The sequence below is a fragment of the Taudactylus pleione genome, unplaced genomic scaffold, assembly GCF_031769625.1.
Source record: "Taudactylus pleione unplaced genomic scaffold, aTauple2 ptg000242l, whole genome shotgun sequence".
Classification (NCBI taxonomy): domain Eukaryota; kingdom Metazoa; phylum Chordata; class Amphibia; order Anura; family Myobatrachidae; genus Taudactylus; species Taudactylus pleione.
Window position 1 is genome coordinate 6631962 of NW_028284644.1, and position 25414 is coordinate 6657375.

The 25414-nt window shown below is 41.1% G+C and overlaps 1 protein-coding gene across 10 annotated transcripts in view; it reads left to right on the forward strand.

The window, feature by feature from the left end:
- The window catches only part of FOXP4 (forkhead box P4), a 53293-nt gene extending 30754 nt beyond the window's left edge, over positions 1-22539 (forward strand). For 5 of the 10 annotated variants that reach the window (XM_088479594.1, XM_088479595.1, XM_088479593.1 and 2 more), the window contains 13 exons: positions 335-421; positions 5196-5361; positions 5673-5865; positions 6256-6363; positions 6945-7032; positions 8216-8299; positions 8439-8640; positions 10929-11005; positions 11102-11203; positions 12342-12463; positions 18097-18163; positions 19296-19468; positions 20203-22539. In XM_088479594.1, coding sequence (XP_088335720.1) covers positions 335-421; positions 5196-5361; positions 5673-5865; positions 6256-6363; positions 6945-7032; positions 8216-8299; positions 8439-8640; positions 10929-11005; positions 11102-11203; positions 12342-12463; positions 18097-18163; positions 19296-19468; positions 20203-20338 — 1605 coding nt within the window. In that variant the 3' untranslated portion in view covers positions 20339-22539. The remainder of the gene's footprint in view (positions 1-334; positions 422-5195; positions 5362-5672; positions 5866-6255; positions 6364-6944; positions 7033-8215; positions 8300-8438; positions 8641-10928; positions 11006-11101; positions 11204-12341; positions 12464-18096; positions 18164-19295; positions 19469-20202) is intronic. The other 5 variants (XM_088479596.1, XM_088479597.1, XM_088479600.1 and 2 more) reach the window with 5 other exon arrangements.
- The last annotated feature ends 2875 nt before the right edge of the window (positions 22540-25414 follow it).

A 25414-nucleotide genomic window follows, 5' to 3' on the forward strand; every position in this document is an offset into this window, starting at 1 on the left:
GTGCAGTTCCACTGCAGCTGAAGGCTGCATGTTGAAGAACTAGAACCCCTGAGAGCAGAGCTGGGTTATTTGAAAACCTATCAACCTTACCGGTCTACAACTATACTTATAACTCGTTTTTAAGGTTATCAAAATACACTATTAATCCACTAAAGTGATATGTATATGTAGAATATGGTTAAAACCAGCTGAAACCCTAATTTTCAAAAGGCTTTTGCATCCATGATTTAGTGTTTTGTAGTGCTTGGCTACAGAAATCGTCAACTGGGAACAATACCTTTTCAGCCATTGCTCCCTTGTAGTCATGATGTGTTGTGATTTTTATTTTTGTCAGCTGCAGGAATATTACAAAAAGCAGCAAGAGCAACTACACCTCCAATTACTCTCCCAGCAACAGGCAGGGAAACATCAACCCAAAGAGGTGAGTAACTTGCAAATCAATCTAATGTTGTCCTAAACCCCCAACTCACTGTTTGCCATCCTTAGGGTGTCTTGAGGACAGAATTTAACAGTTCAGGTTTTAAGGATATCCATGCTTAAGCACAGGCGACTTTGATTTAACCAGTGTTGATTAAACCATCTGTGCATGGATATCCTTAAAAGCTGTACTGTAAGGTTGCATTGAAGACTGAGACCGAGTTTAGGAAACCCTGCCCCAAGTAATCTGTCATGTCATATACAGCCATTTGTTTTCGATGGGACCTATTCTGGCCACACATAATTGTTAATATATTGTAGGGTTGTATGAGGTCACTAAACCCCACAATTGATGGACTTATTTTGTCAGATATTAACACTCCACCTTTGAGTGAACACATTTTGCATTCATCTGCTATTTCATTTCTCTTCTGAAACACCTTACAATTCAACCTCCATTTTAAAAAAAAATAATAATATATGTTGCAACATAGATTTTGACAGCCGATGGGAACCACTTGGCCCATCTAGTCTACCACTTTTGTAAGCTTATGGTAACCTCAAAAGCTATTTGATCTTTAGTTCTTTGAAAAGGATTTCCTTATGCCTACCCAAAGCATGTTTAAATTCCTCTACTGTATTAGCCCTAGCCTAAAGTTCTATTCTATTTGGTGAAAGCAGTGATTGAGAATAAGTTTAGGAGGGCACTGCTTCTCCATCTTGTAATACTTGACATTAAAACACAGTGGCGTAACTAGGGGGGGTCGGGCAGGGTGCGTGCCCTGGGCGCTGTGGGACTGGCGGCGCAGGGAGACCGGCGGCACAGTCTGGCCCGCTCTAGTTAGCCACCAGTGTAGCGCCGACCGCAGTGAGTGCGGTCAGCGCTACACATTTACACAGGACTGGCGCTAGGCTTCCAGCGCCGGTCCTGAGCTGCACACCTGAGCCCGTTCCCTCCCCCTGAGCGCTTGCCCAATAGCGCTAGGAGGCGGGCTCAGGCTGTGCATAACACACATCGCCGCCAGTGCTGGCGGCGATGCGTGTGTTAAACAGCAGCCAATGAGAGTCAGAGAGACTCTCATTGACTGCTGCAGCACCCACTGCAAGAGCCGGGCTTCCGTCCGGCTCCTGCAGTGGGTAATGGGACAGACGTCATGACATCATGACGTCTCTCCCATAATGCTGAGCGCGCCAGCCCGGGAGGACTGTCGGGCGGCGGCAGCGGGAGCAGTGTCGTGGTCCAGAGCAGCAGCGTGGATTCAGGTAAGTATATTTTTATATATATATATTTTTTTAAACCTGTCTACACTACTGGGGGCACAACGGGGGAGGCTACTACTGGGGGGACCTCTACTGGGGGTGGGGGCACAACGGGGGAGGCGTGGCTACTACTGGAGGCACCATTATTGGGAGGACCTCTACTGGGGGGGGCTACTACTGAGGGCACTTAATCGGGAGGGGGAACCTCTACTGGGGACTACTACTTGGGGGGGGGGGGACTACCACTGGGGGCATTATTAAAGGGGCCTACTACTAGAGGCACTGCATTGGGGGGACCACTACTGTTGGCAATAATAGGAAGGGCCACTACAGGGGGCACTGGATAGGGGGGATCACTACTGGGTGCCTGCATAAAGGGGACCACTACTGGGAAAACTGCTTGGGGGGGACTACTGCTGGGGGCACTATATAAAGGGCACTGCATAGGGGGGGACTACTACTGGGGGCACTATATAAAGGGCACTGCATAAGGGGATACCGCTACTGGGTGCACTACATTGTGGGGACTGCTACTGGGGGCACTGCATAAGGGGGAACACTACATGGGGCACTGCATTTGGGGGGGGCACTACTGGGGATACTGAGTAAGGGGAACTAATTGGGGGCTGTATAAGAGAGACCACTACTGGGGATACTGTATAAGGGGCACTACTATGGGCCTGCATAAGAGGGACCACAACTGCATACTGGGGGTACTGTATAAGGGGTACTACTGGGGTTAAGGTGCATATGGATAGGAATGTTCAGCGTGAAAATAAAGGGGTGTGTCATGTTGACACGCCCCATTTTTAAGTGACCACGCCCAATTGTTTGCCGCACGCGCACATCTGGGGGGGGCTCCCTTTTCAAATTTGCCCTGGGCTCCAAATACCCTAGTTACACCACTGTTAAAACATGGATTGGAGTAGGAACAATACATAAATCAGAAAAGTTGATTTGCTAATTATCAGAAATGCGGTGTACATAATCACATCGGTGGATCCACTTTCAGCAAATGCAACTGATACGCGGGTTGCGCTGTGCTTATTTGTTTGTGTTATATGTGTCTATAGCTGATTTTATTAGAAAGATGGAAGAGGAAGCAATACACAACACATTGCAGTCTAACAAAGCTGCCTTAGTATAGCCAAGTATTTACATTTCTGTACTTTGTTGTCCTTTATGGACTCAGTTATAAATCAGTTACTTATTATGTTATGTGAACATGATATCGGCGTATGTTTTGCCTTTGGGGACAGTTCCGTCCCTTCATAGCACATCTTTGCTATTTTCACACCTAAAAAAATAATTATGTAAATATACTAATTCTGTGTTTGATAGTTAAAAAGGAATTAAAATAATATGTTATTATTATCCTATTTATATGGCACCACAAATGTTCCGCAGTGCCTTACAAAGTAAATAGACAAATTTATGAACAAGCAACAAGTGACTTAAGCTGGGTACACACTTGTCCAATACACGGCAGATCAGCCGGCAGATGGGACTGTTTATACAATCCTACTGCAGACCTGCTTACAGATCTTACATCCAATCCTCTCTACTCACTTGTCCAAATTTAAGCAGACCTCCAATCTTTGTCTGCTGAAACAGTCTGATAAAATACATTCGTCTGTGCAGGAAAGAGGATTTATTAATGAGGAATTTAATTATAATGGTGAAGAGCGGGAGGTTGAGAATTAACAACCTGATTATTGGATGGGGACAGGATTTCACGTTTCCATAAAAACAAATACAACAGCGTGGGATTCCCCCCACAGAGGCATAACCAGCCCCAGGATCTTTGAGCTGGCTCTGGTTCAAAAAAATACAGGGAACAAAACGTGTAGGGGTCCCCCATATTTGCTGAACCAGCAGGCTCTTGGAACTGGCACTGGTTCTAAAAATATGAGGAACAACATTGTATTTTTTATAGGGGTATTAGTAGGTTAGTAGGGGTCTCCTGTATTTTCAGAACCAACACTGGGCTCCACTAGCAGGAGGTGTAATGCCACAGCCAGGGGACACACTTGACGTGGTCTCCCAGCTAAAGCATTCATCCCCCCCTACTTAGTCAGTCAAGGCCATCGATTCCTGGAGAAGTGAGAACCCCCCCCCAATAAAGGGTTCCCCCCTCTCCAGGGCCCGCAAGGCCAGGGCTGAATCCGGGGCTATCCCCGGCAACCCTGGGCTGTGGGTGCCATGTTGATTGTCCATTAGTAAAAGTTTAATGTTGTCTCTTACAGGTGGAACTACAGTCCCAGCAGGTCTCCCCAGTATGCTGGTACTTGGAAAACCACAAGTACCAGCAGGCGGGGCAATAGGGGCCCGCTGGTACCTATAGTACTCCTGTAACAGAAATATTAAAATAAAAACAAGACACAGAAAGTTTTAATAATTTATTTTGCTGCACCTTCACCTGGTAGGCGGCGGCCTTTAAGCTCTTTTACATGGCCGCTGCCCATCCAGGACTTCCCCGGCGTCTACTATCTTCAGGAGCTCTTCATCGCTCCTCCTCCGGCATATAAACTGGCATAAAGGGGGTGAGGCATAGATGCAGTGAGCTGTGATTGGCTCGCCACGGTTATTGCCATTTTTCAAATGGGAAGCTGCACTGTTGCCCACTGCCACCTCCCTCATCGTCACGCTGCCACCACCATCCGCCATGCCCGCAGCAGTCCCGCTGCTGCATCCCGCTCCCGCCTTTCATTGCCATGCCTGCCGCATCCCACAGTAGTGGCGAACGGTGCGTGATCCCACGCTGATGGTGTGTTGGGCTACCCGAGTGAGGTGTAGATCACAGTATAAGTAAGGAAAAGCACAAGAGGGTAGAGGGCCCTGGTCGTGAGAGCTTACATTCTAAATGTTATAAGGTTATACCTTTAATGGTCATAAAGCTCCAATTGATATAACCTTCTACCTCTTCCTATATACACAATTTACTTGTATATCAGACATTTTCTTTAGATGACTTCTCTCTAAGCATCACGCCATCATTTGCACTAGTCTTTAAACTGCTTACTTGTATGCCCCAAGCCTAATGCTGGGTACACACTAGGCGATATGTGAGACCAACATATCGGGCAATCGTCTAATGTGTACCGCCATGCGCGCCCCTGCTGGCCGACATTGGGGTCGGTCTGTCGGCCGGAGCGACCCAGCTGCCAATGCCGGCAAGGTCAATGGTGCTAGTGAACGACATAACGGGTGATCGGTCACCAGATCGTGCAGTGTGTACCGCCCACCGAATATATAGTTTATTGTCACCATCAGCCAAAACATCAGGGGGTTGGCAAGTGTGTACCCACCTTTAGTGAGTGGCCCCTTTTTGTTATTTTATACCAACTGCGTGTTTTTCTGTATTGTTGAACACCTACCAAGTCATGGATTTAGTAAGACTTACCTAGAGATGTTGGTTATGTATGTATCATCCTCAGAATTTCAGGTATGTTCAAATTTGCTGGTGTAGTCTTGTATACATTTTTTTTTCTCAGCCTTCTTTCTGCTCATGTACTTAGATCTCTGCTTTACAGCCTGCATTGGGGAATAAACAGCTAGCATTCCAGCAGCAGCTTCTACAGATGCAGCAGCTACAACAACAACACTTGCTAAACCTACAGAGACAGAGCCTGATAGGACTGCAGCCAGGGCAAGGATCGTTGACCTTGCCAGGCCTCCCACAAGGTGAGGGATCAGAAGTTGCATTTTATCTAAAAAAAAAAAAGATAGAAAATTTTGGAAGGCTTACAACATGCATATAATAGGTATGTCGTACACTGAGAAATATAGCACACAACAGTAAGGGAAGTGTTCTAAAGATAGGAAGCCTTTGACTTAGGTATGTCGTACCCTGAGAAATATAGCACAGTATTCTAAAGATAGGAAGCCTTTGACTTAGGTATGTCGTACCCTGAGAAATATAGCACAGTATTCTAAAGATAGGAAGCCTTTGACTTGCATATTAACTTACACATGATTTTGGAATCCCCTCCTAGCGGTATCCCCTTCAGATCTGCAGCAACTCTTGAAGGAAATGAGTAATAATCAAGAAGATTCCAGCAAGCAGGACAGTGTTGAACTAAGCACTACAATCACTACCTCATACCCATCTACCAAGATGTCCCCTGCCACTGTTTACCCTTCATTACCCAATGGTCAAGGTGCTTTACTGAACACACGCCGGGACAGGTAAGTGCTAGCTATCACCTAAAAGTAATGGTAATTGTACAGTCTTTTCTTTAGTTGTGCTTTGTACTTTCAATGTAATCTATATGAAAAGATATAAGAATGTTTTATTCATACATATTTTCTAATCCTAATTATGTTAGTCTCCCGTTAATAACATGTAGAGAGTCAAGCTTCTGTTTAGGTGTTTAGATCTAATCACATGTATGCACACATGATAGGTTGCCCTAAGCTTGGTTGTAGTGCGTGATCCTTTACCAGTAAGTAAACAGACATCGGGAGCAACACACCTTATTGCAGAGTCTTTCGGTGTAAATCCTGCACTGCTGTCTGTGGAATATGCATGTCCATACACTGTCTATTTTTGACCACAATGTTCTCATCTTTCCACAGTTCATCACATTATGAGATGCCCCCCAGCTCACATCCTCTGTATGGACATGGTGAATGTCGGTGGCCAGGCTGTGAGGCTCTATGTGAGGATATGGGACAGTTTATCAAGTTAGTATATTTGGGTTTTATTATTTTTCCTAGGGATTATTTCACTATGTCCACAAAATGTTACATCATTAGGTTTGATTGAAACAGAGAACAACAATTTCATCCTTGCTTTTATTAGGGTTCTGTCACAAAAATATACTATACCGTATATATGTGTGTAAGTTAAGTAAATGTATTTTGATTAATGAAACAAACACTTTCTCATTCGTTATTTACCCCATTAAAAATACAACTGCAATTTTTGTTCTTGCACTAGTCCAAAATAGTAAGTAATGCTGGGTACACACAAGAGTTATTGTACATTTAGTGTTTTGATATTAAAATGATAAATAAAGCTAGATCCTTTTTTTTAATAGCTTTTTTTTAAATTACATAAGCCACCTTTTATAACAGAAGGTATTTACATACTCGCACCTATTTTATAATAACCGGCTATATCTGAATTGAAATAATTATGTTTTAAATGTCATCTTAAGAACAATAAATGAGGCAGTGTATTGTAAAACTGCACGTTCTAGACTATTAAATACTTCAGTGCTAATGCTATCATTTTAAGCATTCATGTTTTGTGGACTATGCAGACACCTGAACACAGAACATGCTCTGGATGATCGCAGTACAGCACAGTGCCGAGTACAGATGCAGGTGGTGCAGCAACTGGAGATACAGGTGAATAGAGAGCCTCCAGACATTAAGTCGTCATCCATGTTTGATCTTGATGTATCAGAAAGACCAATAGACTATATGATCTATAGACTGTAACTAGGGTTTACAGCTTCAATTGTTATTTTGTGGCTTATACCGCTATTTATTTATTTTTATGTTTATGTACTGCATATATCCTAAAACAAAATAATAAACAATACAATATAGTTTATCTGTAAAGGGCAGAGTCCAAGGGGGGGGGATAAGGTGTTGGGGTTTCAGGAGAGGCAGAAAAGAGTGAGGATGTCAGGATACAGGGTTCAATGATTTCAGGAGAGAGTCGTAGGGGAGATGGACCTCAGTGAGGGGAGATGGTGACTGGATACAGGGTGCAAGGGAAGACAGAAGGTCCCAAGGTAGATGGAGCTTTTGAAAAGGGGCAATGGAGGAGGCAGCAAGTGAGCGGGAAAGGTATTAGATGAGACAAGGTATCTGGAGAAGATGTAATGAGAGGGGATAATGTGTCAGGAGAGAGAGAGTAAAACAAATGTAGTATTAATGTATCTCTGTATATCATAGTCATTTTCCACATTCTCTTTTACTTCCCACTAGTCTCTTACTTTGTATCGGTCTTTCTCTCTTTGTTTTTCTCTTTCTTTTTCCCTCTATCTCTGTCTTTCTCTGTCTCATTTACCTGCTGGATTAGTTCAGAAATGTTCCTGTGACCTAGAAATAAATATTTGCTGTTGTGGGAAGCAGCAAAGTGAAGATTGTGTGCTGATCTGCTCCTCACACAGAGGGGCCTATTTATTAAGCCCTTATTGCAGAAAGTCCATGGAAAATGGCTATTTTCAGAGGATTACCACATAGCGTGGCCCACTAATGTATAAAGCAAGTCTCACTTGCCTCTCCATAACTAATGCCATGTTTTGCTGCCGTTACTTTTTGCAGCCCATAGGCATGGACCGACGGCGGCGCTTGTGCATTATCTAAGTCAAGTCTTGATTTTTAGCCTTTTTTTTTTATCAGAAAACTGCAACCCCTAATTATAATATTGTTAACAATTACATTTGTTTAAATATTGACTTTGTAGAGTAGTCTCATGGGTTGTTTTCACTGTTTAGCTGATTACATTAATCGTTGACTGTGTTAGTCTAAATCTGACATTTTGACTATATTGAGCTAACCAATATATTTTCTGTATTAGCTGGCAAAAGAGAGTGAGCGATTACAGGCCATGATGACACATCTGCACATGAGACCATCAGAACCAAAGCACTTCAATCAACCAGTGAGTCACCATCGTCTATTGAACTACTATCCTATTTATTTTGCTTAATCTGCCTTTTCTTCAGCTTTTATCTGTCACTTGATACCTGTTCCTTTTCGATCTATTCATTTGTTTGTGTGTGTGTGTTATAATTTTACAGCTCAACCTGGTCTCCAGTGCATCCCTCACCAAAATGTCCCCAGACACCTACCCAGATGGCTTACCTCAACCTCCAACCTCTGCAACAGCCCCCATCACTCCAATGAGAGCAGGCACATCTGTGATCAGCTCGTCAAGCCTGCCTAGCCTCGGCCCAGTGCGAAGAAGGATAGTGGACAAGTTTTGCACCCCAATATCCTCAGGTGAAAGATACTTAGTCCACACCTTCTATCACACATTTATACTCATTATGACTATTTAATGTCTCTAATATGCACTCATTTTTAATTTTTTTGTCCACTAAACCAAAAAGGGAACCATGACTTTGCCCGTGCTCATGCCATTTTGCCCTTTCCCCTAAGCAGTACAATTAGGTGCAGGACATTACATTTCACTAGGGCCACCACCACTAAATCACAAGTTTCTTTTTAACATATACTCTGTACATTCATGAGTGTATATTGAAGATCATGTAGAATGTATTTTTTCTATCCACATCAGATTATACAGTCAGGTGCATAAATATTGCGACATTGACAGAATTTTCATATTTTGGCCTCTATTCACCACCACAATGGCTTTGAAATGAAACATAAAAGATGTGCTTTAACTGCAGACTTTCAGATTTAATTTGAGGGTAATTACATCCAAATCAGGTGAACGGTGTGGGAATTACAACGGTTTCTATATGTGCCTCCCACTTTTTAAGGGGCCAAAAGTAATGGGACTATCAACTCACAAGCTATTTCATGGACAGGTGTGGGCTATTCCCTCGTTATTTCATTATCAATTAAGCAGGTAAAAGGTCTGGAGTTGATTCTAGGTGTGACATTTGCATTTGGAATCAGTTGCTGTCGACTTTCAATGTGAAATCCAGAGAGCTGTCACTATCAGTGAAGCAAGCCATTAGGCTGAAAAATCAAAACAAACCCATCAGAGAGATAGCAAAAACATTAGGTGTGGCCAAATCAACTGTTTGGAACATTCTTATAAAGAAAGAACGCACCGGAATGCTGAGCAACACCAAAAGACCCGGAAGACCACGGAAAACAACTGTGGTGGATGACAGAAGAATTATTTCCCTGGTGAAGAAAAACCCCTTCACAGCAGTTGGCCAAATCAAGAACACTCTCCAGGAGGTAGGTGTATATGTGTCAAAGTCAACAATCAAGAGAAGACTTCACAAGAGTGAATATAGAGGGTTCGCCACAAGATGTAAACCATTGGTGAGCCTCAAAAACAGGAAGACCAGATTAGAGTTTGCCAAACAACATCTGAAAAAGCCATTACAGTTTTGGAACAACATCCTATGGACAGATGAGACAAAGATCAACTTGTACCAGAGTGATGGAGAAGGAAAGGAACTGCTCATGATCAAAACATACCACCTCATCAGTGAAGCATGGTGGTGGTAGTGTCATGGCGTGGGCATGTATGGCTGCCAATGGAACTGGTTCCCTTGTACTTATTGATGATGTGACTGCTGACAAAAGCAGCAGAATGAATTCTGAAGTGTTTCGGGCAATATTATGTGCTCATATTAAGTCAAATGCTTCAGAACTCATTGGACGGCGCTTCACAGTGCAGATGGACAATGACCCGAAGCATACTGCAAAAGCAACCAAAGAGTTTTTTAAGGCTAAAAAGTGGAATGTTATGCAATGGCCAAGTCAATCCCCTGACCTGAATCCGATTGAGCATGCATTTCACTTGATGAAGACAAAGCTGAAGGGAAAATGCCCCAAGAACAAGCAGGAACTGAAGACATTTGCAGTAGAGGCCTGGCAGAGCATCACCAGGGATGAAACCCAGCGTCTGGTGATGTCTATGCGTTCCAGACTTCAGGCTGTAATTGCCTGCAAAGTATTTGCAACAAAGTATTAAAAAGTGAAAGTTTGATTTAGGATTGTTTAGTTTGTCCCATTACTTTTAGCCCCTTAAAAAGTGGGCGCATATATAGAAACCGTTGTAATTCCTACACCGTTCACCTGATTTGGATGTAATTACCCTCAAATTAAATCTGAAAGTCTGCAGTTAAAGCACATCTTGTTTGTTTCATTTCAAAGCAATTGTGGTGGTGAATAGAGGCCAAAATATGAAAATTCTGTCAATGTCCCAATATTCATGCACCTGACTGTATATAAGCAGGTCTATTGGAAGTCAGGGAGTAAAAATTGCTAATAACAAAGTATTATAGTATATATTAATGTCCAAAACAAGGTTACATGGGAACAGTTGTTTATTTTTTTTTAGATGACATTTCCTACTAGGTCAGTAGTTTAGTTGCACTTTAGCTGAATAATACAAAGACCTTGTTCAATTAGTGGCAAAAACAAAATGTAGCTAAGACCTATGTATCTCTCATTTTAGTAAATATTCTTTTAGATTGTTTGTTTTGCTTCATTGGCTGTATCACTCCCATCTCATTCACAGCCTTCTTTACTTGTTACTATTATGCACTTAATGCTTTATATTTCTTACTATCTTTTAGAGCTTGCTCAGAATCACGAGTTTTATAAAAATGCAGAAGTCCGTCCGCCATTCACATACGCCTCCCTCATCCGACAGGTAAGTGCTCAGAAGAAGTGAGGAGAGAGAGACTAACAAAAAGTTGCTTTATGATCCCTATTTGAAATATTGACACCACTTTTGATTTCTTAACAGGCTATTCTAGACACGCCAGACAGGCAGCTGACTCTGAATGAGATCTACAATTGGTTTACACGCATGTTTGCGTATTTTCGACGGAACACAGCCACATGGAAGGTAAGGAGGGACAGATCTGTAAGTGTAGGAAATATCTCTATGTACAGATCCATCACTGTCTGTCACTTTGTCAGTGTCCAATGAAAGGGTTTTTACTATAAATGTAAGCAACAACGTAACATTATATTAACATAAACAGTGAAAGCGTTGTGTGTGTTATTTCTTATTAGTGTTTGCATGAATACATGTGGCTTTCCAAATTTTATTATCATTAATTATTATTTTTATTATTCAGCATATTCTGTATGGCCTTTTTTACTGAGTACTTGCCAGATCGAAGAAATTCTTCATTAAAATATTAATGAGTGATTCTGAGCAATCGCTTCATATATATTTTTTTAGAAAGATTGGCCACTGATCCATGTATTGTTTAGATGGGTTAAGCAATATAATAAATAATCTCTCTCTATAAATAACATGTTTTACCATTTTGATTTAATTTCCTGCAAGGCAAAAATGTCATTACGTACTTAACCATGGAAATATTACAGTTTATGCTGAACTTTCTGGGGCGTTTTATTTATTTTGAGGTTTTATTACAGTATGGTGTTCTTACTTTTTAATATGCTGTTTATTTCAAAATGTTTTGACTGTTTTTACTATTTTCTCCTATCAAGTGTATTAATTTCTCCTTCCTCCCCTATCTCATTCTTTCTCTCTCTCTCTCTCTCCCTTTCTCTCTCCCTTTCTTTCTGAGCTCTGCTTGCCTGACCCTCTTCTGACCTCTCAAATTGCTGTTAATGTTTTAGCCTAACGAATTAGTCTCTCATCTTCAGCCAGGGCTTAGAATGAGAGAAGGGGGCGCTGCTTTGAAATTGGGGTCATATAATTTGTGTGTGGGAGCATCAGGGAAGGGTGGTGATATGTACATGCTATTATTAACTCTTTGGCAATCAAAATTACATAGGCATCAGCTTGTGAGGCTCTGTAAAATATACTTGGTTGAATTAGAGGCAAATTAGTGAGTAAAAAGACACCAGTATGTTTCATATAGACGGCCTGCTCTCACTGTCCCTGTGGAACAATGATGTAAATGGACCCACCCTTGCCAAGCTGTAAATTAAAGATCACGTATTTTGTTTTTTGTGGGCAATGCATGGAAATATGTAAATTTACAAATCCATTCGCTCTTCTACAGAATGCAGTTCGCCACAACCTTAGCTTACACAAATGCTTTGTGCGTGTGGAAAACGTGAAGGGTGCAGTGTGGACAGTGGATGAGCTGGAATACCAAAAGAGGAGACCGCCAAAGATGACAGGGTAAGTTCTTACAGAGTAGGTTCATTTCATGTTACCAAAGCTGAGCTTTCAGTATGAAGAGCGTACGCTCAGTGTCAAGTGGCCAGATTAAATGTGCACAGTAGAGATAGCATCACTACATGAAAGAAGAGCGAATGTGTAAAAATGATGGATAAAAATGAATGTATGAATATAATATAACACATTAATGGACATATTGTTGAAAACTTTTTTTAAACTAATTCCTCATTTTTGTTTTACAACTTCATATTTTTCAAATTATCAACATTTTTTGAGAAATGTAGATACAATTTAGCAACATTTTAATTGACAATGCTAAGAGAACCAATGCACATAAAGGGCTCTATGTAAATCTGTTTAAATAACCAAACCTCAGACGTTCTCATACCTTTACACAACTTGATTTGTTTGAAACTGCATTACATTTTGCTCATGTATGCAGACTAAAAATAGAAAAATTAAAGTATGTATGTGTATATATTATATAATGTGTATGCCAGTTTATTTATATAGCATCTCCAACAACACACAATGTGTTAAGAATAGTTCTCATTCATGTCCGTCCCTGCACCATTGGAGCTTACAATCCAAAGTCCATAATTAGTCTGTTTTTGGACTGTGGGAGGAAACTGGAGCATCTGGAGGAAACTCACAGAAATATGGGGAAGACATATAAACGCCTCCCACATATGGTAGTTGGGAATTGAACACATGACCTCAGTGCTATTAGACAGCAATTGTTAGGGAAGATTTAATAGTAATGGTGTAATAAACTAATTATTCTGTATAGACTGACTGAATCATTGCTTTGTATAACTGTGGAAATATAAAGAACCATATTGGGAAATTATTGGGATGAGCTTATTTTTAATTTTTGTACATCAACAATTGCGGGTTATCTGAAGCTTTGTAAGAATAGGATGAGCGATGATATGAATAACAGTAATGATATAAAACAGACTTGCTTCTCACTCCTTAATTGATATTGGTGTATAAAGGCATCTAATAGCCACAGTACTGTTGAAGTGGAATGAACTACAAGTCACATGATTGTTATTTTACAATGACATCTCTCTCCACTTGTACTAAATTAATAATTTATATTTTATGTTCAGTTAATGTAAATTGTTTGTGCCTAACAGATCAACCTATACAGAAGGAATATTTATCACTCATGCAGAGTAGAGATATAGGCCTACTATCATCTGACTGCATCTGTCACATCTAATATTTACATAAATATATGATTATATTGGAAATAATTCAAAATATTTCTGACTGAAAGTTTTTCTAAGTCTTGTATTTCCCCCCTCTCCTTTTTCATATAAAATAATTTTCATAGCCTCTAGCACTTTCGCCACCATTGATACTTCGCTACCTTCTGTATCATACGTTCCCCACACCTCTTAGATTGCAAATTCATTTGTGTAGAGCAGGGGCCTATTAACACCCGAGGTGGGTGCCTTGCAGAGGCCCCTCCTCCTCAGCTGCACATCTTACCTGTGCGCCGGGCGGCAAGCCGGTCCCTTCTATGCTGCGCTACCTTCCCAGTGATATTCGGGAAGATGGCGCACAAGAGAGCAAAGGCTCTGGCACAGTGCCATCTTCCCAGAGGAGGAGGGACCCACTTGCCGGCACAAGATAAGTATAATCTGGGTGCAGGGTGGGCAGTGCAGGGCCCCTTGGAACTTGGGACAGATTCAATTAATCGCGGTAGCCACTGGAATGGTGATGTCATCCTTGGAGGGTGACATAACAGCTACAGATTTATGAAATTAGACCATTTAGATATTCTAGTCTGTCTGTACTAGTTCCAAGAATGTTTGTGTATTTTCATCCTGTTAGCCTTCCCTCCCACCTGGAAAGAGATGCTGCAAAGGAGTGAAGATGATTATTAGGTACTATTAAGTAGTGATTAGCATGACTTCTAAGGGATTGAGTGCACCCAAGCCATGCCCACAACATTACAAACTGCCAGTGGAAACCAACACTAAGGGCTGTAGGTTGACACCAAATGTGCACTAATTTCAACTGCATGATAAAGAGTTATATGATCATATCACCTTCAACCACCACTCGGTAGTCCGTGTATCGCTGAGCTCACACACATGCATTGCTAAGCATGATGAGTGGTTTCTACACTGTAACTAGACTGATAGCTGGCTAACAGATCATTCTCGTTGGAGAATTTCTGATAAAGCTGGCAGTTTATACCACAAGTTGAACCTTTTGTAGTTGTCATTGGATTTTCCCCAAGCGTTACATGCTAAGATAACCTTATGCTGGGTGCACACTGATAGATATATCGGCCGTTCCATTGAATGGCCGATATATCTATAGTACATCGGCGGGTATCTACACCATATATGTCTCTGAACGACGTCGTTCACAGACATATCGGATCGGCCCTGCAAGATATCTGAAAGATATATCTGTCATCTACTGGTGTGTACAGGCGACCCGACGATCGCCCACACACATGCTCCAGGTATTCGCCGATGAGTGACAGCTCAGCTGGGCGTGCAAATTCAAATGCCCGTACAGTTGTGACATAAGGCCCGGCACATCGGGCAGATGATTGGTAAGTGTGTATGCACTTGCCAAGCCTCAGACAGTTTGACGGGTCGACCTACTGTGTACTGGGCTTTAGACACCGTTGTTTATGAGTGAATACAACATTGGACTTCTGATAAAAGCATCTAAACAATTGTATCCCTTTCAGAGTCACTCAGGTCTCTTCTTGCATCCATGGCAGCATAATTACAGGTCATTGGGGAAGTCCAGTTTTTTATGCTGCCCCTCACAATGTTGAGATTTTGTTTGTCTAATTAACAACCCTGGCCATCCCTGTGCGGAAGTCCTTGATTTTTATTCCCACATGCCTTTTCTCCCAGCATGTCTGGGAGTTCTCCCGGACTCCAGGGAGAGCAGATCAGCCTATTGTATGTTTCTAGTGGTAAAATTAAGCATTGTTCTTCAGTTTCAGGGAGGGGGATATAATGTATCACAAGATATTTATGCACTTAGCTTCGATGTTCAGCAATAAAGAATTATATTCTTTATCTAGCTGCACAAACACCAAGGCCATAATAGCATGTTTATGCACAATAACAACTTTCTGCGAATATCAGCACTATAACAACTTTCTGCGCATGTCAACACATGATCAATGATTTCTCAGCAATTATTAGCAGTCAGCAAAGTGAGCAGATGCATTGTTCTGCAATTCCTGCAGTACTTTCTTCTCGAGGCCTTCCCATCAACAATGTTCTTTACCAGGGACATGTGAAGAGGACTCTATTAACCCTATCAACATTACTTGTGCAGCTAGATAAAGAGTTGATGTACAGTAGTATTCTTCGTAACAGTATTTTATTATTTATTAACAGTTTCTTATATAGCACAGCATATACCGTTGCTCATTACAATTGGAAACATTTATAGAACAAAATAGGGTAATAACAGACAGACATAGATGTAAGAGGGCCCTGCTTGCAAGCTTACAATCTATAGGGAAATAGGCATTGATACACAAGGATAGGTGCTATATATTGCAATTTGGTCCAGCCAGAAAGCAGAGTTTCTTGGTTGGCTGCATGATCCAGTCACACAGGAATGTCGGCCAAATGTCAGGAGTATGTGAAAGAAAGACAATATGTGAGGTTATGTGTGGACTGTGAGAGGGGATGTAATAAGACATGGAAGCTATGTCGGTTATGTGGTCAGTATTAATATATTAATAATTGTATTAATAATCGGGAAGCCACAGTCTATGGTGTGTATAAAAGTTAGCTAACATAGATATACAGTAGCCTCATCTGGAACCAATGAGGAGTTACGGTGTCCAGCTTCAGCTGACTATTGTCACAGGTGTCTGATGACAACAGGGTTCCCCCGGGCTGTAAGCTGTTTGACTGCTATTGCTGAAATTCAATCTAAGTGCATTTTTATGTTTTGGCCTTTTTTCTATAGGAGAATTTGATCTAAATTTTAAATTTCTGTTTTGTTTGGAGCATCTTAAATACATCCCAGTCCCAAAGGGTAACATTGGGTCTAATGTTTAGGCTATCCAACAGGTTTTGCATGCACCCCACATTTCTCCACGGGTTAATGCATGCTAGTGTGTTGTCAGGAGACATCACACTGCCTTTCTGAAAAAAGTTAAGTTTCAGGTTTGATGAGTTTCCCTCAAATTATGTCAACCGAGTTTCTTGTTCTTTTTGGGTAGAATTCAGTTTGGGTTCTATTATCCTTTTAAGTCCAGTCACTAATTGAGGGTTGATTGAGGTGCCACAGATATTTGTATTGCCACATATATTGTTACGAAAATACAATCACAACTGAATTTATTCAGATTTACTATTTGTCAAACAATTTTCTAATGTAAGTGAAGTATTATATGAACCAATGCATATTGTATAGTTAGCTGGTCTGCTTCAATGCCCTCTTCGTTCAAATACATTTAGTCAGGACTTCTATAATTAGGAAATTGGGTCTGACATTTTGCACGTATGAATATAAAAATTGAATATGTTAGATACATTCTTGGGGAAGATACCTTTTCTTCCAAATGGGGATGGCGATGACATCTTCCTATATTCAATGGTTATTTATCTGTACAGAGTTATTCCGAAATATGTATTATGCAAAGTATTATTTTCATGTATTTTCCGTGCATGAAATATAATACTGTTATTGTCCATTACTATTATAGGCTCAGCATCTGGGCTGTGCCATAAACAAGGTGACAGGCTGTTCCAACTATTATTAATAATAACATCTATTTATACAGTGTAGCACCTGTATATTCCATTACTCTATTTCAATTGGGAACACAGTTATAAAAAAGACTGGATATTAAGAGACAGACAGAGAGGTAAGAGGGCCCTGCTGTGATTTAAAGGTGAAAATCGTTGATAGCTGGCAAACGATTTCAACCACAGTTATATTTTGTTTTCCTAACTCCTGATCATACCATATTCATGATCCTTTACTATGATGATAACTTAATCCTCAGATTCCAGCACACCTTCTGCATAAATATTAATTAGAAAACTCAGTCACCTACTCCTATTCTAGAAGTGTATCTGCAAAAAAATGGTATGTGATGGCAGCAAAAATATTATTTACTTTGATATAAGAACCTGGTATAAAAATTTAAATACACAATATCTGTCAGAAAATACTTGTGATCCAGTCATGGTCTTTTTTACATGGATACTAATTAATATGCCACAAAGAAAATACTGCCAATGTTGTATCAGCTGGTGTATAATAAATATTGTCATGCACCATCCTTTAGAAAATGTATGTTAATATTGTTGTTCAGAGTTTGAATGTGTACCACTAAACAAATACTCAATGCAACAGGTTACATCTGATGTAACAACAAACAATTCCAGCAGGTGGCAGCAGAGATACATTTCTTCAATAGTACAAGTAAAATAGTCTATTACACTGTAATACTTTTGAATTTCGTTTAGTTTCCAGTGCAGTTAATTTTTTTTTCATGCAATCAACTAAATTAATCAAATGATTCAAAATGTTTTTTTTTTCCCTAAATTAAATCTGTTCTGGCCTTTGCTATCTCTAAACATAAGTAATCATCTTTCCATTACTTTTAATTTTTGCAGGAGCCCAACCCTGGTTAAGAACATGATTTCAGGCCTGGGATATGGAGCCTTAAATGCCAGTTACCAGGTGAGATAAGACTCTCAAGTCAAGGTCACCTTACAGTTTACAAAACAGATTGTCAGCAGTTTTGTTTCACTATGGAAATCAAGTGGGTGCACATAAGATAATGTCATTTTAAAACAATTCCTCCCACAGGAAAATGCGCGTACATTGGTTAAGTATTATAACAGCATATCATCCAATACTTTTCAATGTCCAGTTGAAGACCCAATCTGTTTCAAACTTCCCTAAATTTGAATAAAACCACAACAGGCCACCATAGTGTGAATCCATTAAAGGATCCTTTAATTGATATGAAAATCCATAACAATGACTGCTTACATGAAATTGAAAACAAGATAGCTTATCCCAATAGAGGTGCGAGTCTCTGGAGCAGCCTTCCGCAACAAAATCACCAACATAGGAGGCCATCCAACGCATTTTGTCAGCTCCCAATATTTGGAAATAAGTTTCAACTCATACTGGTGTGATCCATTGTTAATCACCCACACTTATACATAAAAGGGTTTTGGAGTTAGTTTGTTTATAGCTACCCTTAACGAAGGTGCCCATTCATGCCATCTTTCTGTTTAGCTGAGTATTATTATTGGCATGCTGCATTAGGCTATAATAATTTGCATATAGTATTCTTTCCTCTACTGATGAGGTGTGCTTGCTGCCATGATTCATTGTTATGGTTGAATTTGAATATGATTTATTTAGACCAAGGCTCCATTTGAATACACTCTTTGTTAGTATGTGCATTATAATTTGAGTCTGTAGGTCTGCATATATGCTTAAAAGAGCATGCTGACATTATATTTTTATTTTGTAGTTAAGTAGAAATATACAACATTTGCCTTTTTTTTCTTGCTTTGTTTTATATTTTCCCTGGGAAAAAAAAAAGGATTCTCTTAGATGCGTTTACAATAACATGCATACTACCATTCTCATTGTACAGTCAAAGGTCACTATATGCTTTATATAAATGGTTTGTTATACTTTCTCTTAAAGTGGTGATGTGGTGCACCATATACTTAGTTGGAGTTGCTCATTAGCTCATCTCTGTCACTGAATGTTTGTAGAAGAGAAAAAGACTGCTACTAATGTGATGTTATATCATTTTATTATTAAATAATTCTTTACCTTTTTATAACAGTTCTCTATTCCCACCCAGGCTGCACTCGCCGAGAGTAGTTTTCCTTTGCTGAATAGCCCTCCGCTGCTCAACAGCTCTGGCAGCGGCCTCCATGGTGGACATGATGATGTCACAAGCACCGGAGAGCCTGGAAACAGTAATGGTAGCAGCCCACGCCTGTCTCCCCAATACAGGTACTGCCTGTTTTACATCTGCTCATGACAGTGTAGAGTTCTGTATTGATTATTATGTTTGGAATTCAGGGCAAGCTACATACATACTTAAGGGGAAGCAATCGGGAAGCCAACTGCCTATATACCGGCAGCCGGCTTCCCGACTGTCTTATCCCGGCAAGGGTGAAATGCCGGGCGTCTGGTTGTAGACGCCCGCATTTCCCCGACGCCGGGAGATCGGCGCCCGGCATCACGATCGTAGTGATGCCGGGCGCCGCGAGCGAACAGCCGCGGGGGGGAGGGTTAGGTTTAGGGCTCCCGGGGGGGACTTAGGGTTAGGCACCCCCCCCCCGGGAGGGTTAGGGTTAGGCTAGGGGGAGGGAGGGTTAGGGTTAGGCACCCCCAGGGGGGACTTAGGGTTAGGCACCCCCCCCGGGGGACTTAGGTTTAGGCAGCGGGGAAGGGGGTGGTTAAGGTTAGGCACTTAGAGGGGGGATTAGGGTTAGGCACTTGGGGGGGAAGTTAGGGTTAGGCACCTCTAAGGAGGGTTAGGGGGGTTAGGTTAGTGGATACTCACCTATCCACGATCGGGATTTCCAGCGCTGTTGGGCTTCCGCTGCGTCGCACTCTGCTGCTGTCGGGCTTCCGCTGACGGGAATCGAACCGCCGGCCATGCGCCCGACGGTATATCATACCCATTCCTACTTAAGTGTTGGTTTTGCTTCACTAAATCTTTATCTTTTTTTATACTACAGTCAATCTGTTCATGTCAAAGAAGAGCCAGCTGAAGAGGACGTCAGACCTGGCTCTCTCTCAGTCCCCAGTCAGAATACAGTGCTGCCAGAAGACCAAGACCTGGAACCAGAGACAGCTATGGAAGAATTGTCCTAATAGCTTCAGTATCGAAGAGTTACCTCCCTTGCCCCAAAGTCCAGCACTTCCATCAGAGACCAACTTGACCCTCTACCCCAAAACTTGTTCAGTTGAAACTGAATGAGACTTGAACATGGCTAACTACCATCCTTTGGGTCTTCCTCATTTTTGCAGCACTTCACTTCAGTGACTTACGGACAGAAGAGGGGTCCCACATTCCTTTTAACCCAAAACAGATATGGAATTGGCACTGTTTCTTTTTATGGCTGGATATTACCAGGGAGGGGAGAACCACTCCTGTGTTCTTACCCCCACTGCACATTATGGGAAGTATGGACTCCTACAACTGCCTTTAGGAGCATGCCTGGACTTCTTTCTCCGTCCCACAATGCATGCAGGACCGGGTGTCCTTCATCAAGTCCCCTTTACTAGCTTTTTTGTCTGGTCATTTCTGAAGGTACCAAAAACCCAGACTTTATTTATTTTGCTCTGCTTGTTTCGGATCAATGTTACTGCTGGCATTCCTCACACATACATGTGAGCATATGGTACGTACACTTTCAGATGGGTGCACAACATGAAGCATACACGTACAGCTCAACACTCACTAATATTAGACAAATGCACACATGGGGGACTATGAAGAGCAATGTTGCTTGTGCCTTGGAGGGGATTTGTGCACTGCAAAATAGGACAAATGCTGCTTCATATGTGTACAAAGTTTGCAACCCATCTGGACTCGCCCTGTCTTCAAAATACTTTTACAAATATTTTTTTGTACCTGTAAAATATATAGTTCCATGACTGGTGCACATGAAAGAACTGTGATTTTCAGTTCCACTCCAAACCGGCGTTTAATGCCCTTTTTAAAAAAAAAAAAAAAAAAAGAGAAAAAAAGCCTAAAGTGTCAGTTCATTAGTTACAATCACAAGCCACTTATATTCTTACTGTGTTATATATAACTACAGTGTTACATCACAGGCAGGATCACTATTAGACATACAAATCTTATTGCAGTCTACTAAGAATGTTATGTTATTTGGGACCAATTCTGTTGCATATCATGGAACATACATTCCAAATTCACAGATAAATTAAACATATACCATGTTTGTCATACACACCTTTACTTATTTCCATTGATACACACATTTGCAGTAGTTGGTCTTATATACGTAATATCTATTTACATATACTGACTCTGCCTATTTGTATACATTTCACACCCACTGCCCTAACACACAGATTGTATGTTTGTACTGTCGCTGAAAAGAACATAGTCCATTTATTTCTTCCAACAACTGCCCTGTTATGTCACAAAATTACACACCCCTCCTGAACAAGTGAAGGGCTAGTAGACAGACCCTCCCTCCTGTGTGCTGCATCCTCCTACCCTTCCCTGACCAAAGATACCTCTTCATGCCAAATAAACCAAAACCACCTCTTACTTTGGCTTTAGATTCCTGGAACATGGAATAAAACATGGAGGTCACCCTAAGCCAAATGTACTAGTGTATCTATAACAGTCACTGAGACTGTCACTACCCTCTCCTGCTGGAGTCCGATCTCTTCTCATGCTGTATCTCATCTGTCTGTATACATACACAATGAGGCTTGGTGTCAATGTCAATAGTAACTGTCATGCACTTTGTGCGGAAGTCTGTTGACTGTGAAAAATTGTCAGTGTGATATTTGTCTGTGTGTAGCAAGAATATAAAAAGTATTAATTTTGCTCATATAGAAGTCCTATAACAGTGTGAATGGTGAGTGTGTCACACACATTGATAAGTGTGTGCAGTTGCACTCTGTGAGTGTGAGCTTCAGTTGAAGTTAGTGTGTTTATGGTGAATGTCAAGTGCGTGGAAGTTTGAAGGGTACACACACTCATGTGAAAAGTGTAAATGGCACTGCGTGTATACAACAATGGGTGAGAGCATGTACACACTACAGCCCATACATTGTGTCCTTTCCGCTGGATCTGACCTTGTGTTGTGTCACTATGCTGCTGGTTGGTGGGAGGAGAAGAGGCAGGAATTGTTACCTCATCGGTGCTGTGGTCTGTATATAGCAGATCCAACACTGTGCTGGCATCACGTGTGCACCTGGTGCAGATTCCTTGTGTACAATAGGTTCTAGGTGCATGAAACAAACCTGTATGGACATTGGCATATAAAATGCAATAAATATAATTCTGCCACACATCCTGCTACTTGTGTAAACATAGAGAAGTGGTACATTTGTAACAACTGATATACTGTACATCTGTTTGATGATACTGCTGACCAAGTTATGGAGAAACTATCCCAACTTGCCATCACCAGTTCCTTATATTTCTGTACTCTGGTGATAGAAGGATCTAAGCACTGCAATTAGCTAGTATAAATAGTACAAACAACTACTCATTTTCTCTTTCTTTTTTAATTATCTTTTTTATGTTTTTCTAATAGTGAAGGTTATTTAAGTATAGGTCATTACATCACGATGCATATTACAAAGGTTTTGTCCTCTTTATAAGGTTATTTGCTTTTCAATATTGCAAATATTAAAGAGCATATTCTAGTATTAGCTGCATTAACAGTGAGGGGAAGACAGATATAATAGAATAAGGGCCTGGGAATAGGGAAAATAATTACAAATTGTGTTTTTCATCTTGAAATAGAATGAAGAGTTTGCATAAGTCCATAAGTTACACTGGGAGGAAAGCAGTTTTCCTGTGAGTCAGCGATCCTAGCCTTGGGCCATTGCATTTGGGAGCTGATTTTGTCGCTATAGTGTCTGTGAGTGTAATAGTGCCGCTACAAAGCCCTTCCCTGGTGTACAGCTGTGTGACACTCAAGTACTGCTTGATGCACCTTTAGATGCCACCATCATTTGCAACAGGGAAACTTGTACCTGCCCCATGCTAGGTGCAGATTATCCATCAGAGTATGGCTTCCAATGAGAGCGATGAAGCGGCTTTATAAACACTTTCAGCGACACTCCCACCACTGTCACCTCCCAGGAATTCCCAATACATCTCTAATACATTGCAGACACAGTGTATCTGAATCAGTACTGCGACTCTGGTCCTGATTCACTACGGATTGCAAATGCAATAGCAATTACGCACGCAGTTCAACTGCGATTGTATACTAATCCATTGCGATCACAATGCTGCCGCAGCACTGCATAAGGACTCCCACTTTACCTTACACACATCCGTAATGTTTATTAAGACTGCAAAACCATTGGTACAATAAAATACCATCGCAGCCTCACGCACACTTGCACAAGCTCTGACCTCAGAAATTGCTAACTTCATTGCACGCTATGAGACCTCAGGCTGCATAGGGCATCGCAGTGGCTAATTTATGCACATCCCTTTAACGGCATTCAAACGGACTGGCATGCCTGCGTTTCCCCGACCACCCCCGTCACCACCCACAATCGTCACTTTCTGCGTAGTCACTGCGATGGCAGTCCCAATCGCAGTAGCTAGTTCGCGCAAGTGCACTGCTATGTGTACGCATGTGCAGAACTCAACAATCAGCCGATTTTGTGCGTATTAGCAAATGTGATCCTTGCTGAGTCAGGCCTTCTGTACGTTAACAAAACCAGCGCTCTACTGTGTCCTTGGAGTAGAAATCTGGATACTTATTTAGTCTCAGAAATCCTCTCTCTTCATATTGCATAATATTAACCTCATGATCCAATTACATAATAGAGATAAAGGCTTTAACAGAATGAGAAGGAATGGTATCAAGAAATTCTATTTTCTAACAGGGATAGGGATCAACGATACTTGCCAAGAGTATAGCGATACTGGTATGGTATTTATGAATGCCAGGAAAGAAAAATCATGAATGGATGTAATTTGTTACTTACTGTGCCGCCCTATGTTTGTGCTAAGACAGAAAACCATTTCAAAGGCGCACTGTGCAAAAGTGTAAGAGTCACAACTTTCTGACACTATAGAACCACCATTTCATTACATTAAACTTTTCCTGCTTTTCTCTTACAATACTGTGCAGCCTAACCTCATTTATGATATACGTGAATCCTGAGTGAGGGGACATCAGGACTGTGTTGAAGCTTTTTTTTATTATTCATTTATTTTTACTCATTTACATTGTGCAAAGTGTGTTTAGGAATGAGCTAAAAATTTGCATTTTCCAACCCTGTAACATTTTATTTTTACATTTTTGCTGCACTAAATGAAAGCTTTTTAATTACTCTTCAAAATTAGGTTCAACAAAACTCCTACTCTGCACTTTCCCAAATCATACTACCAGCTGGTGTAAACAGGCAGGGCCGTAACTAGGGTAGTGCGACCAGTGCCATGGCACAGGGCACCGCAGGGCAGGGGGCGCTATTTGGGCCTGTCAGTTTTCCTGTTTATTATCATTGTCATTTGTAGCTTCCTATTCTTTTATCCCCAGTGTCTCCTGGCCTCCCCTATATCTTCCATGGCCCTTCCCCATGAGGCCATGGCCCTTTTTTCAGGTGCACTATTTAAAAAATAGGGGGGGGTGCTCTCTCTGGCACAGGGCTCCAAAAAAAATAGTTATGGCTCTGTAAACATGCTCACAGCGCCACCAAAGAGAGCCTCAGCCGCCTTGCATGGTATAAATGACCTCCTCTGCGTGCCACTATAAAGGGAACATAGCTTGCTTGTTACAAGAAAATATTATTTTTGTGTATACTGCTGCTGTATTGTCTGATACAGGATTGAATCTTGCATTTTAGACCTCGAGTCCCAGAAGCCAGGTAGCTAGTTAGCCTAAAATACTGCTACCGACATCTAAAGTTTCACAGTTATGTCTATCGAGGCGAATAATGCACATCTTTTCTGGCTGCTTACGCAAACCTACACAGTTCCATACAGTGAATAGCGCTAATGATATTTGTGTTGCAAACCTTTAATAACTTTATAATAGAATTCACTGTGCACAAAGGATTGGTTTAGAGCCATGTTTTATTAAAGCAATCTCATAGCTATTTTTAAAAAACAAACCCCTTATGACATGAATACAAAATATATATACCATTCCAAACTGTCTTGCACTATACTGAACATATGTTATGCTCCCTCACTACATTTTGGTTGAAAGTGTG